The sequence below is a fragment of the Triticum aestivum genome, chromosome 7D (genome assembly GCF_018294505.1).
Source record: "Triticum aestivum cultivar Chinese Spring chromosome 7D, IWGSC CS RefSeq v2.1, whole genome shotgun sequence".
NCBI classification, from domain to species: Eukaryota; Viridiplantae; Streptophyta; class Magnoliopsida; order Poales; family Poaceae; genus Triticum; species Triticum aestivum.
Genome location: NC_057814.1, coordinates 28,305,208 through 28,321,430, shown reverse-complemented (window position 1 = coordinate 28,321,430; position 16,223 = coordinate 28,305,208). Strand labels below are relative to the sequence as shown.

General features: G+C 46.5%; 2 protein-coding genes across 2 annotated transcripts; one reads left to right on the top strand and one right to left on the bottom strand.

Moving 5' to 3' along the window:
• Nucleotides 1-11,237: 11,237 nt before the first annotated feature.
• Nucleotides 11,238-12,109, bottom strand: LOC123163670 (uncharacterized). The gene is made up of 2 exons (XM_044581030.1): nucleotides 11,840-12,109; nucleotides 11,238-11,762 (listed from the first exon to the last, which is right to left on the bottom strand). Exons 1-2 carry the CDS (start codon nucleotides 11,978-11,980, stop codon nucleotides 11,448-11,450), a joined length of 456 nt encoding a protein of 151 aa, XP_044436965.1. The 5' UTR covers nucleotides 11,981-12,109; the 3' UTR covers nucleotides 11,238-11,447.
• Nucleotides 12,110-12,365: 256 nt separating this feature from the next.
• LOC123163669 (uncharacterized) lies at nucleotides 12,366-16,019 on the top strand. Its single transcript, XM_044581029.1, has 12 exons — nucleotides 12,366-12,837; nucleotides 13,231-13,295; nucleotides 13,414-13,492; nucleotides 13,656-13,674; nucleotides 13,768-13,887; nucleotides 14,637-14,706; nucleotides 14,800-14,843; nucleotides 15,031-15,072; nucleotides 15,164-15,223; nucleotides 15,332-15,399; nucleotides 15,568-15,625; nucleotides 15,714-16,019. Exons 1-12 carry the CDS (start codon nucleotides 12,536-12,538, stop codon nucleotides 15,810-15,812), a joined length of 1,026 nt encoding a protein of 341 aa, XP_044436964.1. The 5' UTR covers nucleotides 12,366-12,535; the 3' UTR covers nucleotides 15,813-16,019.
• The last annotated feature ends 204 nt before the right edge of the window (nucleotides 16,020-16,223 follow it).

Below are 16,223 nucleotides of genomic sequence, written 5' to 3'. Positions count from 1 at the left end.
TGTTGTACAACAAGTGCATATGCGAGTCCTTGCACTGTATAACTTGTCGGCGAACCTCATCATCTCAAGCTGGATTTGCCCACGAGCGGTTGTAATGTGTGATAGACAACGAGCATTTAACTCCTGCAGTAGGACTATCATCTCATCACTAGCCTGTTGGGAGAGGGTGATCCTCGTGTGAGTACATCAGAAGTAACTATATCTGATGGTTGAGAACAATGTGTACTGAAACTGTCCATAAAGGATAACTTACCAGGTGAGGGTACTGCCTGTTTAGGTAATTCAAGAAATCAGAAGGTCCAAGCATGCGTATTGTGGTCGGCGTCATCTCGTGAATCGAATGGGGTGCATGGGATGGGTTGGGGAGGTCTCTGCGAGTTGACTTGGCAGAGCTACCAGCACAGGACGTAGCTGGCTGCGGTGGGGACTTTGCGGTATGCCTAGAGTCTGACTTCTCCACCTCAGCATGCTTGGACTGAGCATAGCACACAAGGGAGTAGTGTCATATCTACAAAAGCAAACAGGCGGAATTAAAAACGTTGGAGAAAATTTAGAAGACAGTTCAATTCCGTGTGCGTGGCTCATACCGGAGCACTCGCATAAGATGAGGTAGACTTCCCAACATCAGTAGCCTGGATTATCATTTTACGGATTGAGTCTTGATCAGACACACTGACCCTAGGAAGCACCGAGTGCGGCTTATTCATCATGAAGAGATCAAGGTTGTCAAGCAAGAAAATATGTGAGTGGGACACATTGTTAGGCCTGACACAAAATAAAAATGTTAACTACATTGCTGAAATTCAGAATGCATATGCATTATCACCTGCAGGAACAGGTGGCATCCTACTAGGCTGGTTGCCATGTTGCCAGACCTAATATCATTCTTCAGCCTCCTAACACCAGCAAGCATGCATTGAAGCACGTACTCGCACCAATTGAATTGGTCTATGTTTTCAGTGTCCGCCAACGCTCCCCAAAAATCAATACTGCCATAATCTTGCTTGGTGTTGGGCGCAAGGACGTGACCCATGAAAAAAATAACGAAGGCAATTTGGAAGCAATCTTTCTCGAGCTTGCTTGATGATTCAGAAATATCCCTCTTAAGGAAATCTTCAGCTGCACCCAGGCTGTGAACTCCTTTTTTGTCCATCCCCAAAGTAGTATTTATAAACTTGATGGCTTCTGGGTTGATGTGGCCGTCACGACCCCTGATATTCCGGTGCCCACATGGGATACCAAAAATTTTGTGAACATCTTCTAGCCAAAACTTCAGTATTTTGTTCTCAGCAAGTACAATGGCCCGTCGGCGGGTGCTAACTTTGCTCATTGTCCATGCACTGAATTTTAGATTTAATTTCTGCCGCAGTTGGAGATCAAGCATTCCACCAAACCCAATGCTCTTAACAAGATATCGCTTGTACTCATCGAAACTCTGAATGACCTCCATGACGTGCTTGACAGATAGCCGTGATGTGGGTGATTGCGGCAATGGTCTTTCAGCGCTGTGTGCAGAGTCTTCGCTATCGGTTTGATGTTTGTCATCCTCCGTATCCTCCGCACAGCCGGCCTCATCCGACATTGTGGTGCTGCAGAAGATGAATTGAAAGGAACAACATAAGCATGCATGCTGCGATGGCAATCAAAAACGATCGACTGCATGCATAATCCCTAGAGGAATCAGAAAAATGAAACCGATTTCATATAACTCCCCTGCGTTAGAATATTGATAGATTCAGTAGAGTGAAACTAAAAACAAACATGTGCAGAACAACAACTCTGCAAGTTTGTTGGCTATGATGACAAAAAATCTACAGGTATGCTAAAAATGGCGAACCAAAATTTAGCATGTTCATCAGTTCGGCTACAGTTTTGCGTCAACGACTGATTGAGAACGAATCCGTGGGCACTAATTGATATAGCATTTGATATCTAAAAAGATGCACTCCTTTCGTTTGAGATCTACAGAAAAGTAAGTCGCTGTTGGAAATATGCCCTAGAGGCAATAATAAAATGGTTATTATTATATTTCTTTGTTCATGATAATTGTCTATTGTTCATGCTATAATTGTGTTATCCGGAAATCGTAATACATGTGTGAATACATAGACCACAATATGTCCCTAGTAAGCCTCTAGTTGACTAGCTCGTTGATCAACAGATAGTCATGGTTTCCTGACTATGGACATTGGATGTCATTGATAACGGGATCACATCATTAGGAGAATGATGTGATGGACAAGACCCAATCCTAAGCATAGCACAAAGATCGTGTAGTTCGTTTGCTAGAGCTTTTCCAATGTCAAGTATCTTTTCCTTAGACCATGAGATTGTGCAACTCCCGGATACCGTAGGAGTGCTTTGGGTGTGCCAAACGTCACAACGTAACTGGGTGGCTATAAAGGTGCACTACGGGTATCTCCGAAAGTGTCTGTTGGGTTGGCACGAATCGAGACTGGGATTTGTCACTCCGTTTGACGGAGAGGTATCTCTGGGGCCACTCAGTAATGCATCATCATAATGAGCTCAAAGTGACCAAGTGGTTGGTCACGGGATCATGCATTACGGTACGAGTAAAGTGACTTGCTGGTAACGAGATTGAACAAGGTATTGGGATACCGACGATCAAATCTCGGGCAAATAACGTACCGATTGACAAAGGGAATTGTATACGGGATTGATTGAATCCTCGACATCGTGGTTCATCCGATGAGATCATCATGGAACATGTGGGAGCCAACATGGGTATCCAGATCCCGCAGTTGGTTATTGACCGGAGAGTCGTCTCGGTCATGTCTGCATGTCTCCCGAACCCGTAGGGTCTACACACTTAAGGTTCGGTGACGCTAGGGTTGTAGAGATATTAGTATGCGGAAACCCGAAAGTTGTTCGGAGTCCCGGATGAGATCCCGGACGTCACGAGGAGTTCCGGAATGGTCCGGAGGTGAAGAATTATATATAGGAAGTCCAGTTTCGGCCACCGGGAAAGTTTCGGGGGTTATCGGTATTGTACCGGAACCACCGGAAGGGTCCCGGGGGTCCACCGGGTAGGGCCACCTATCCCGGAGGGCCCCATGGGCTGAAGTGAGGAGGGGAACCAGCCACTGGTGGGCTGGTGCGCCCCCCTTGGGCCTAGGGTTGGAAACCCTGGGGGTGGGGGGCGCCCCACTTGGCTTGGGGGGCAAGCCACCCCCTTGGGCCGCCCCCCCCCCCTCAGATGGGATCTCCAGGGGGCCGGTGCCCCCCCAGGGCCCCTATAAATAGTGGGGGGGAGGGAGGGCAGCCGCACCACAGCCCCTGGCGCCTCCCTCTCCCTCCCGTGACACCTCTCCCTCCCGCTTGCGCTTGGCGAAGCCCTGCCGGGATCCCCGCTACATCCACCACCACGCCGTCGTGCTGCTGGATCTCCATCAACCTCTCCTTCCCCCTTGCTTGATCAAGAAGGAGGAGACGTCTCTGCTCCGTACGTGTGTTGAACGCGGAGGTGCCGTCCGTTCGGCGCTCGGTCATTGGTGATTTGGATCACTACGAGTACGACTCCATCAACCCCGTTCACTTGAACGCTTCCGCTCGCGATCTACAAGGGTATGTAGATGCACTCCTTCCTTCTCGTTGTTAGTAAACTCCATAGATGGATCTTGGTGATGCGTAGAAAATTTTAAATTTTTGCTACGATCCCCAACAGTGGCATCCTGAGCCAGGCCTATGCGTAGTTACTATGCACGAGTAGAAGACAAAGCAGTTGTGGGCGTAGATGTTGTCAATTTTTCTAGCCACTACTAGTCTTATCTTGTTTCGGCGGTATTATGGGATGAAGCGGCCCGGACCGACCTTACACGTACGCTTACGTGAGAAAGGTTCCACCGACTGACATGCACTAGTTGCATAATGTGGCTAGCGGGTGTCTGTCTCTCCCACTTTAGTCGGAACGGATTCGATGAAAAGGGTCCTTATGAACGGTAAATAGAAATTGGCATATCACGTTGTGGTTTTACGTAGGTAAGAAACGTTCTTGCTAGAAACCTATAGAAGCCACGTAAAAACTTGCAACAACAATTAGAGGATGTCTAACTTATTTTTGCAGCATGTGCCTTGTGATGTGATATGGCCAAAAGGATGTGATGAATGAGATATATGCGATGTATGAGATTGATCATGTTCTTGTAATAGGAATCACGACTTGCATGTCGATGAGTATGACAACCGGCAGGAGCCATAGGAGTTGTCTTTATTTTTTGTATGACCTGCGTGTCATTGAATAACGCCAGGTAAATTACTTTACTTTATTGCTAAACACGTTAGCCATAGAAGTAGAAGTAATCGTTGGCGTGAAAAGTTCGTGAAGACACGATGATGGAGATCATGATGATGGAGATCATGGTGTCATGCCGGTGACGAAGATGATCATGGCGCCCCCGAAGATGGAGATCAAAGGAGCAAAATGATATTGGCCATATCATGTCACTATTTGATTGCATGTGATGTTATCATGTTTTACATCTTATTTGCTTAGAACGACGGTAGTAAGTAAGATGATCCCTTATAATAATTTCAAGAAAGTGTTCCCCCTAACTGTGCACCGTTGCGAAGGTTCGTTGTTTCGAAGCACCACGTGATGATCGGGTGTGATAGATTCTAACGTTCGCATACAACGGGTGTTGACGAGCCTAGCATGTACAGACATGGCCTCGGAACACACGCAATACACTTAGGTTGACTTGACGAGCCTAGCATGTACAGACATGGCCTCGGAACACGGAAGACCGAAAGGTCGAGCATGAGTCGTATAGAAGATACGATCAACATGAAGATGTTCACCGATCTTGACTAGTCCGTCTCACGTGATGATCGGACACGGCCTAGTTAACTCGGATCATGTTTCACTTAGATGACTGGAGGGATGTCTATCTGAGTGGGAGTTCATTGAATAATTTGATTAGATGAACTTAATTATCATGAACTTAGTCTAAAATATTTACAATATGTCTTGTAGATCAAATGGCCCACGTTGCCCTCAACTTCAACGCGTTCCTAGAGAAAACCAAGCTGAAAGATGATGGCAGCAACTATACGGACTGGGTCCGGAACCTGAGGATCATCCTCATAGCTGCCAAGAAAGATTATGTCCTAGAAGCACCACTAGGTGAAGCACCCATCCCAGAGAACCAAGACGTTATGAACGCTTGGCAATCACGTGCTGATGCTTACTCCCTCGTTCAGTGCGGCATGCTTTACAGCTTAGAACCGGGGCTCCAAAAGCGTTTTGAGAAACACGGAGCATATGAGATGTTCCAAGAGCTGAAAATGGTTTTCCAAGCTCATGCCCGGGTCGAGAGATATGAAGTCTCCGACAAGTTCTTCAGTTGTAAAATGGAGGAAAATAGTTCTGTCAGTGAGCACATACTCAAAATGTCTGGGTTACACAACCGCTTGTCTCAGCTGGGAGTTAATCTCCCGGATGACGCGGTCATTGACAGAATCCTTCAGTCGCTTCCACCGAGCTACAAGAGCTTTGTGATGAACTTCAATATGCAGGGGATGGAAAAGACCATTCCTGAGGTATATTCAATGCTGAAATCAACGGAGGTGGAGATCAAAAAGGAACATCAAGTGTTGATGGCGAATAAAACCACTAAGTTCAAGAAAGGCAAGGGTAAGAAGAACTTCAAGAAGGACGTCAAGGGAGTTGCCGCGCCCGGTAAGCCAGTTGCCGGGAAGAAGCCAAAGAATGGACCCAAGCCTGAGACTGAGTGCTTTTATTGCAAGGGAAGTGGTCACTGGAAGCGGAACTGCCCCAAATACTTAGCGGACAAGAAGGCCGGCAACACCAAAGGTATATGTGATATACATGTAATTGATGTGTACCTTACCAGTACTCGTAGTAGCTCCTGGGTATTTGATACCGGTGCGGTTGCTCATATTTGTAACTCAAAACAGGAGCTGCGGAATAAGCGGAGACTGGCGAAGGACAAGGTGACGATGCGCGTCGGGAATGGTTCCAAGGTCGATGTGACCGCCGTCGGCACGCTACCTCTGCATTTACCTACGGGATTAGTTTTAAACCTCAATAATTGTTATTTAGTGCCAGCTTTGAGCATGAACATTGTATCTGGATCTCGTTTAATGCGAGATGGCTACTCATTTAAATCCGAGAATAATGGTTGTTCTATTTATATGAGAGATATGTTTTATGGTCATGCCCCGCTGGTCAATGGTTTATTCTTAATGAATCTCGAACGTGATGTTACACATATTCATAGTGTGAATACCAAAAGATGTAAAGTTGATAACGATAGTCCCACATACTTGTGGCACTGCCGCCTTGGTCACATTGTTGTCAAGCACATGAAGAAGCTCCATGCAGATGGACTTTTGGAGTCTCTTGATTACGAATCATTTGACACGTGTGAACCATGCCTCATGGGTAAGATGACCAAGACTCCGTTCTCCGGAACAATGGAGCGAGCAACCAACTTATTGGAAATCATACATACCGATGTGTGCGGTCCAATGAGTGTTGAGGCTCGCGGTGGCTATCATTATGTTCTCACTCTTACTGATGACTTCAGTAGATATGGGTATGTCTACCTAATGAAACACAAGTCTGAGACCTTTGAAAAGTTCAAGGAATTTCAGAGTCAGGTTGAGAATCAACGTGACAGGAAAATAAAGTTCCTACGATCAGATCGTGGAGGGGAATATTTAAGTCATGAATTTGGCACACACTTAAGGAAATGTGGAATAGTTTCACAACTCACGCCGCCTGGAACACCTCAGCGAAATGGTGTGTCCGAACGTCATAATCGCACTCTATTGGATATGGTGCGATCTATGATGTCTCTTACCGATCTACCGCTCTCATTTTGGGGCTATGCTTTAGAGACTGCCGCATTCACTTTAAATAGGGCTCCGTCGAAATCCGTTGAGACGACACCGTATGAATTATGGTTTGGGAAGAAACCTAAGATGTCGTTTCTAAAAGTTTGGGGATGCGATGCTTATGTCAAGAAACTTCAACCTGAAAAGCTCGAACCCAAGTCGGAGAAATGCGTCTTCATAGGATACCCTAAGGAAACCATTGGGTATACCTTCTACCTTAGATCCGAAGGCAAGATCTTTGTTGCCAAGAACGGGTCCTTTCTGGAGAAAGAGTTTCTCTCGAAAGGAATAAGTGGGAAGAAAGTGGAACTTGATGAGGTGATAGTCACCCCTTCCGAACCGGAAAGTAGCGCAGCGCGGGAAGATGTTCCTGTGGTGCCTACACCGACTGGGGAGGAAGTTAATGATGATGATCATGAAGCTTCGGATCAAGTTACTGCTGAACTTCGTAGGTCCACAAGGACACGTTCCGCACCAGAGTGGTACGGCAACCCTGTCCTGGAAATCATGTTGTTAGACAACGGTGAACCTTCGAACTATGAAGAAGCAATGGCGGGCCCAGATTTCGACAAATGGCTAGAAGCCATGAAATCCGAGATAGGATCCATGTATGAAAACAAAGTGTGGACTTTGACAGACTTGCCCGATGATCGGCGAGCGATAGAAAACAAATGGATCTTTAAGAAGAAGACGGACGCGGATGGTAATGTTACCATCTATAAAGCTCGACTTGTCGCTAAGGGTTATCGACAAGTTCAAGGGGTTGACTACGATGAGACTTTCTCACCCGTAGCGAAGCTGAAGTCCGTTCGAATCATGTTAGCAATTGCCGCATACTATGATTATGAGATATGGCAGATGGACGTCAAAACGGCATTCCTTAACGGCTTTCTTAAGGAAGAATTGTATATGATGCAGCCGGAAGGTTTTGTCGATCCTAAGAATGCTAACAAGGTATGCAAGCTCCAGCGCTCCATCTATGGGCTGGTGCAAGCATCTCGGAGTTGGAACATTCGATTTGATGAGATGATCAAAGCGTTTGGGTTTACACAGACTTATGGAGAAGCCTGTGTTTACAAGAAAGTGAGTGGGAGCTCTGTAGCATTTCTCATATTATATGTGGTTGACATACTATTGATGGGAAATGATATAGAATTCTTGGAAAGTATAATGGCCTATTTGAGTAAGTGTTTTTCAATGAAGGACCTTGGAGAAGCTGCTTATATATTAGGCATCAAGATCTATAAGATAGATCAAGACGCCTCATTGGTCTTTCACAGAGTACGTACCTTGACAAGATATTGAAGAAGTTCAATATGGATCAGTCCAAGAAGGGGTTCTTGCCTGTATTGCAAGGTGTGCAATTGAGCACGGCTCAATGCCCGACCACGGCAGAAGATAGAGAAAAGATGAGTGTCATCCCCTATGCCTCGGTCATAGGGTCTATTATGTATGCCATGCTGTGTACCAGACCTGATGTAAACCTTGCCGTAAGTTTGGTAGGAAGGTACCAAAGTAATCCCGGCATGGAACACTAGACAACGGTCAAGAATATCCTGAAGTACCTGAAGAGGACTAAGGATATGTTTCTCGTTTATGGAGGTGACGAAGAGCTCGTCGTAAAGGGTTACGTCGATGCTAGCTTCGACACAGATCTGGATGACTCTAAGTCACAAACCGGATACGTGTATATTTTGAATGGAGGGGCAGTAAGCTGGTGCAGTTGCAAGCAAAGCGTCGCGGCGGGATCTACATGTGAAGCGGAGTACATGGCGGCCTCAGAGGCAGCACAGGAAGCAATCTGGATAAAGGAGTTCATTACCGACCTAGGGGTGATTCCCAATGCGTCGGGCCCGATGACTCTCTTCTGTGACAACACTGGAGCTATTGCCCTTGCCAAGGAGCCCAGGTTTCACAGCAAGACCAGGCATATCAAGCGTCGCTTCAACTCCATTCGTGAAAGTGTTCAAAATGGAGACATAGATATTTGTAAAGTACATACGGACCTGAATGTAGCAGATCCGTTGACTAAACCTCTCCCTAGAGCAAAACATGATCAACACCAGAACTCTATGGGTGTTCGATTCATCACAATGTAACTAGATTATTGACTCTAGTGCAAGTGGGAGACTGTTGGAAATATGCCCTAGAGGCAATAATAAAATGGTTATTATTATATTTCTTTGTTCATGATAATTGTCTATTGTTCATGCTATAATTGTGTTATCCGGAAATCGTAATACATGTGTGAATACATAGACCACAATATGTCCCTAGTAAGCCTCTAGTTGACTAGCTCGTTGATCAACAGATAGTCATGGTTTCCTGACTATGGACATTGGATGTCATTGATAACGGGATCACATCATTAGGAGAATGATGTGATGGACAAGACCCAATCCTAAGCATAGCACAAAGATCGTGTAGTTCGTTTGCTAGAGCTTTTCCAATGTCAAGTATCTTTTCCTTAGACCATGAGATTGTGCAACTCCCGGATACCGTAGGAGTGCTTTGGGTGTGCCAAACGTCACAACGTAACTGGGTGGCTATAAAGGTGCACTACGGGTATCTCCGAAAGTGTCTGTTGGGTTGGCACGAATCGAGACTGGGATTTGTCACTCCGTTTGACGGAGAGGTATCTCTGGGGCCACTCAGTAATGCATCATCATAATGAGCTCAAAGTGACCAAGTGGTTGGTCACGGGATCATGCATTACGGTACGAGTAAAGTGACTTGCTGGTAACGAGATTGAACAAGGTATTGGGATACCGACGATCAAATCTCGGGCAAATAACGTACCGATTGACAAAGGGAATTGTATACGGGATTGATTGAATCCTCGACATCGTGGTTCATCCGATGAGATCATCATGGAACATGTGGGAGCCAACATGGGTATCCAGATCCCGCAGTTGGTTATTGACCGGAGAGTCGTCTCGGTCATGTCTGCATGTCTCCCGAACCCGTAGGGTCTACACACTTAAGGTTCGGTGACGCTAGGGTTGTAGAGATATTAGTATGCGGAAACCCGAAAGTTGTTCGGAGTCCCGGATGAGATCCCGAACGTCACGAGGAGTTCCGGAATGGTCCGGAGGTGAAGAATTATATATAGGAAGTCCAGTTTCGGCCACCGGGAAAGTTTCGGGGGTTATCGGTATTGTACCGGGACCACCGGAAGGGTCCCGGGGGTCCACCGGGTAGGGCCACCTATCCCGGAGGGCCCCATGGGCTGAAGTGAGGAGGGGAACCAGCCACTGGTGGGCTGGTGCGCCCCCCTTGGGCCTAGGGTTGGAAACCCTGGGGGTGGGGGGCGCCCCACTTGGCTTGGGGGGCAAGCCACCCCCTTGGGCCGCCCCCCCCCCCCTCAGATGGGATCTCCAGGGGGCCGGTGCCCCCCCCAGGGCCCCTATAAATAGTGGGGGGAGGGAGGGCAGCCGCACCACAGCCCCTGGCGCCTCCCTCTCCCTCCCGTGACACCTCTCCCTCCCGCTTGCGCTTGGCGAAGACCTGCCGGGATCCCCGCTACTTCCACCACCACGCCGTCGTGCTGCTGGATCTCCATCAACCTCTCCTTCCCCCTTGCTGGATCAAGAAGGAGGAGACGTCGCTGCTCCGTACGTGTGTTGAACGCGGAGGTGCCGTCCGTTCGGCGCTCGGTCATCGGTGATTTGGATCACGACGAGTACGACTCCATCAACCCCGTTCACTTGAACGCTTCCGCTCGCGATCTACAAGGGTATGTAGATGCACTCCTTCCTTCTCGTTGTTAGTAAACTCCATAGATGGATCTTGGTGATGCGTAGAAAATTTTAAATTTTTGCTACGATCCCCAACAGTCGCATGGCAAAACAAATCTTTGAAACCAACCATAACTGCATGTGATAGCCTAGGTAAGCATATTTCAAAAGAAAAAGGGGTGGACAGGGAGTCGGGCTTGGGGGGTGGTGGACGACCTGAATGAGCCGCCAATCCAGGAGCGGCGAGCAGAATCGCCGGCGATGTGGCGGGGTAGATCTGCGCGGCGGAGTTTTCCACAGGCAGGTAGAACGGCAAGTGAGCGAGAGAGGGGGCGAGTCGCTGGATGAGAGCTTCAGGATATGGATGAGCAGGGATGTGGAGACTGGGCGGATGGGTAGGGAAGGAGCGGCAGTAAATTAAGACTGGGCGGATGGGCAGGCAAAGAGCGGCAGTAAATTAGGAGGTTGGGCGTCCGTGGGTCCATTGATTCGGACGTGCTGACGTGACTAGACGATACATTAATAAATTAATAAAATGAAAGACCTATGCGGCATCATGTGTTAACAAATAAGAAATTATTCCCGCAGTAATAACTTGCAACAAAAATTAGGACAATAATAAGAACACAACGGCAAACATATATTAAAAATACTACACATTGACACATACAACACACCGAGCAGTTGGAGTGCTAATTGTGCTAACAGGTGGGATACCGTGTAACACACGATTAGAGAGTGCGATTACAAGACAAAAGAGCTAGACCGGCGACTGAACTCTTGATACATCACTAGATCTGATGAAAGCCTAACTGCGCGGCTGGCCGAAGATTAAATACAACAGGGCGACGACAAGGATAAAGTTGCTTCCAGCCAGCAGCATCGAGGTGCGAAGGAGCAACAGTGAGTTGGGGCACGGGGGTGGTGGTTCGCCTGCTGCATCTGCAGCCTCGCAGCTGCATGGTCCGGCTGGATCTCCCCCTGGCTGCCGTCGATGAACTCCTGCTCCCGACTGGATCTACGCTGAACTGGGGCGGATTGGTGCATGGCCATGGAGTGATGCAGCACCTGAGGTTCAGCTATACCGACACGAGTGAGCTCCGGCAGGTAGGTGTCCGTCGTTCTCATGAACGGGCATAGCCCAGCCTGCGCATAGTGTATAAATTCATGAGGAAACTGTAAATAGGTCAATATATTAATTTATGCAAAGAGAAGCTACTTACATCTTTCGTGACGCATTTGTAGAACTGTTCTCCCGCACGGGAAACGAAGGTCACCACCTTGCAACGACATTCTAGGCAAGGGATCAACGGGAGCACCCCGCCGGCCTGGGAGGAGGAGGAGGAGCTTGCCATCTTCTTCATTTTGATTGTTGCAAGAGAGCTTGGAGAAGATAAGGCAACGGGTGGGAGGCTGTGGATTCTTCCAGTGGAAGGAGGCAGATGTATAAGTGGGGCCGGATGGAGTCCGTCCGTTTGCCACCTACCGTCTGAGCCGTGGCACAAGAAAGGGTGTCCCCATCTGAGCCGCTAACTGGCGCGTGAGGCCGTTGCCTTCAAACCGCATCATGGTGGGGCCTTCTTTGGATAAAGGCATGGAATACCTGTCCAAATACGCGCTGATATACATGCAGCGGTGGGAATCGCGAGAAACGTTGACGGCTATGATATAGAGTGCATCTCGGGCTCAGAATAGCACTTTCGCTGACTCTGCCCATTGCTGGATCATTTGATTATGTATCGTGCAGCAATCGGGCAGGTGAATGTCGTCTACAGAATAGTTCCGGAAAAGAAAAGTACACGGGGCTACCCACTGAGCTCAGCTCGCTCCACTGCCCACTCCCCTCGCTCGCCAGCTACCTACTCTGCTAGGCTACCTAGTGTCCTGCTCTGCTCCGCCCCGCGCCGCGCGGCGGAGCCATGGCCGCGGCGGCGCTCCGCTTCCCGCCGCTCCTCTCCTCGCGCGCCACGCCTACCACCACCGCCGCCACCTTCACCCGGAGGACGTCGTCAGCCACCCTCAGGGTCGCCGCGCAGCCCGAATCCGCCCCCGCCTCCACCTCCACCTCCGTCTCCGACGAGCCGCCGGAGTTCTCCCCGCCGGCAGGGTTCGCGCCTCCGGTGCCCAGGCGCTTGGCTATCAAGGAGGGCCAGCTCGGAAGCATCGCCGGCGCGGCCCTCGCCGTGCCTTTCCGCCTCGGCACCGGCCTCTTCGTCCAAGGGTTCGTCTCCTCCAATCAATCCTCCTCCAGTTGGGACTCACAAGATGCAAATCTGTCTCGTTTGGCCCACCTAATTGAGCACCACAGTGGAATCTGGGTGTATCCATCTCTTTCTACTTTGATTCTGATGCTGTCCAAATGAGCCGCTTCAGTAATTAGCAATGTGTAGTTTTTTTTTGTCCATTTGAGATTGCTTAAAAAAGAGTTAATTTGGTGTCAGTAATTCGAGAAAATTAGCTCAGCACCATCGCGCGAATTGGAAATTCATGTACATTTTGAAGATAAAGCCTCACATTGAGCTGTAGAATTGGAAATTCATGTACATTTTGAAGATAAAGCGTCACATTGAGCTGTATTCATATCTTGTGGTCGGTTTCTCATTGCGATGTGCAGATACTCGGTATCACTAGTCTCCGCTGACAAAATACCCGCAGACCAATATTCTCTGGAATTTCTAGGTGAATTTCTCTAATTCCCCATGTTTGCTAGCTAAGATCATTTTATTTCACTTGTTCAGTGTCTATTATTTTTCAGTTTAAAGGAGTAGTACACAAATACATTTGTTTCTTATTTAAGGTCTAAAGGTGAGGGAGACCTCAAAGATAGATCAGTGCCGTCGACCAGAAAAACCTATTGAGATCTATGAGTTTGAAGGGTATGGGCTTTCTTTCATTTGAGATTCATATATTTCCTATGAAGAAACGACACCCCACATATTTATAATTGAACCTGCTTTTTTTAATATACATCAAGGGCTAATATTTTTCTCTGCTTCTGATTTATTCTTTGCTTTGGTGTATTCTGGCTAAAACTTTCAGCTGTCCATTTTGTCGAAAGGTGAATATCATTTTAGTTTACCACGTCTGCATCTTGTACTTGTCATTTTTCATGTATGGACAACCTTGGTGTTTTTGCCATGTAAAATTTCAGGTCAGAGAGATGGTAGCCGTCTTGGACCTTGATGTTTTATTTTATCCCTGTCCTCAAAAGGGGCCAACATTTCGTCCAAAGGTTTTGGAGATGGGAGGAAAGAAACAGTTCCCTTACATGGTATGCAAGAATTCTTCACCAAATCTGTTGTTTCTTAGGTTATATGAGATTGCTACAAGTTTCAATTTTACGTATCTTCATAACATAATTTATGTATTATGTTTGGCAAACAAGCATGATTGCAGCAGAATCACCATTATACAATACTCACTCTGTTCTGAAAATCCAAAATGGAAGAAGTTCTTGGTTTGTGCTAAGTCAATCTTCTTCATGTTTGACCAAGTTTATGGACAAGTGTACTAACATCCACAACACCAAATTAGTGTAATTCAATCCATTATGAAATATGTTTTTTACAATATACTTACTTGGTGATTTACTGTTGTGAGTGTTGATGTATTATTCTATAACTTTGGTCAAACTTGATGAAGATCGACTTAGAACAAAGCTAGAACGTCTTAGATTTTGGAACAGAGGGGGTATTAATATTTCTCAACTTCTTGTTTCCTGGCAAGATGTTTTTTTAATATAGTTGCAGTCTTATGCTGGCCATGTGTTTTGTCATTCATTAGTACACATGCATCATAAGTATTGTCTTCTGTTACAGTTTTCTGCTGCATTGTTTTGCCATTCATTAGTAAGCAGACATGGAGTGTTTTGTCATATCATTGCATTCTTCTGCTGCAATGTATTTTGCATTCATTAGTCAGACATAGGACGGTCTTCTACCTTGCCCCAAAAAAATGCTATGTGAAGAAAGCAAAATTACTTCAATACTTATCTTCATTTAAGATAATAGTATGTTGCAGGTGGATCCAAACACAGGAGTTGCCATGTATGAATCAGATGACATCATTAAATACCTTGCGGACACATACGGTTTGTATCCCATCATTTATTTTATCAGACCTTGCTTCCCATGTTCCTGACAGGGTCCTTACTGTTAGCTCCTTCCCTGTGTTTGTTTTTCAGGTGATGGAACTGTTCCAATTATGCTATCGCTTGGTCTATTTACAGTAAGTAATTAAGTATTCCATAATCTGAAAGTATAGGCTATGTTCAGAAGCACATTACCTTTGATTTATAGGTCATCTTTATTTTCCATATGTTCATGATTTTGTTACTGTTGAATCAAGTATGATGGTTCATCATTAGTTAATAATCAGTTGTATAATTTCTGAAACTCCACGGCTTATTTTGTAGACAATAACAGCAGGGCTTGCTATGATTTGGCGTATATGGAAGGTAGATTGTCAATAAATCATATAAGCATGTTTACTGTATGCAAGCTCTGAAAGTTTTTGCTCAAACCAGGGCTGACCCATATTGTTTGCAGGGATCTTCCTACACTGTTTCAAAGCTTCCACCCCAGCCGATAGAGATCTGGGCATACGAGGTCTAATTCTCCTCTCCTGCTTATTCATAGCATCTAAGGTCATTATTTGCTTTTTGTTCTCGTATGGTACCAGTTCCATAACCTGACCTGCACATGTTTTGTCATCAGGGATCTCCTTTCTGTAAAATAGCACGAGAGGCCCTTGTTGAATTGGAGTTGCCACACTTGCTACACAGGTATTCGATACTGAAAACTTCACAACGCATCTGTAAATAGGTAGCTGAATGCTCTGCCATCATAACATCTACTATTTATATATGCCATAACTGCAGTATCTTGTTGACACAATACATCTTTGTAGCATCAAACAACATTGGGATTAACTTTTCCTTTTTTTGCTGCAGCTGTGCACGTGGCAGCCCCAAGCGACAGGAAATTTTCAAGAAACTTGGCCTTTTCCAGGTCTGCAGCATTGTGATTTATGTTGTTGCTAAACCTGTGCATTTGCATGGCCTAGTGGCATGTGACATGTGTCATATTGTCTTTGCAGGTGCCTTATATCGAGGATCCTAACACGGGGGTGAAAATGTTTGAAAGCGCTGAGATCGTAGAGTACCTAAGGGCAACATATTCACTCTATCCTCAGTAAACATGTCGCCCGAGATCTCTGAAGTGTCCATATATAGTAAGGATTTAGAATTTATTCTTTACAATAAAACGCTGAGTCCAAATGCAGTGTACAAGTTGTGTTCATCCAGTTGCTATATATTGCTCTGCTTGGGGCTTGTATGGTAGATAAGGAAGAACCGGGCAAAGTGTATTGTCGAAGTTCCGTCAATTCTCGCCCTTCAAGTTTTGTGAAACTGTGTGGAGATGAAACTTTCTAGCACGGGAAACATGTCGGGTTTATGAAGCAAAGATGTACATGTCGGGGCTGTTTGGTTGCTGGCGGGTGGTAGGTGCGACATATGCCAACGAGTGGCTTATCATTGTGGGAGCCAATAAGACATCGCCGATGCCTGGAAACGGGATAAAGTGAAGACATGCATACCGGCGAATC

Bases quoted from the DNA above. Each gene is read 5' to 3' on its own strand.
- LOC123163669 (XM_044581029.1), top strand. From the start codon at position 12,536: ATGGCCGCGGCGGCGCTCCGCTTCCCGCCGCTCCTCTCCTCGCGCGCC. The intron at 13,888-14,636 runs GTATGCAAGAAT...AGTATGTTGCAG, and splicing joins AGAAACAGTTCCCTTACATG to GTGGATCCAAACACAGGAGT. The intron at 14,844-15,030 runs GTAAGTAATTAA...CTTATTTTGTAG, and splicing joins TATCGCTTGGTCTATTTACA to ACAATAACAGCAGGGCTTGC.
- LOC123163670 (XM_044581030.1), bottom strand. From the start codon at position 11,980: ATGAAGAAGATGGCAAGCTCCTCCTCCTCCTCCCAGGCCGGCGGGGTG. The intron at 11,763-11,839 runs GTAAGTAGCTTC...CACTATGCGCAG, and splicing joins ACAAATGCGTCACGAAAGAT to GCTGGGCTATGCCCGTTCAT.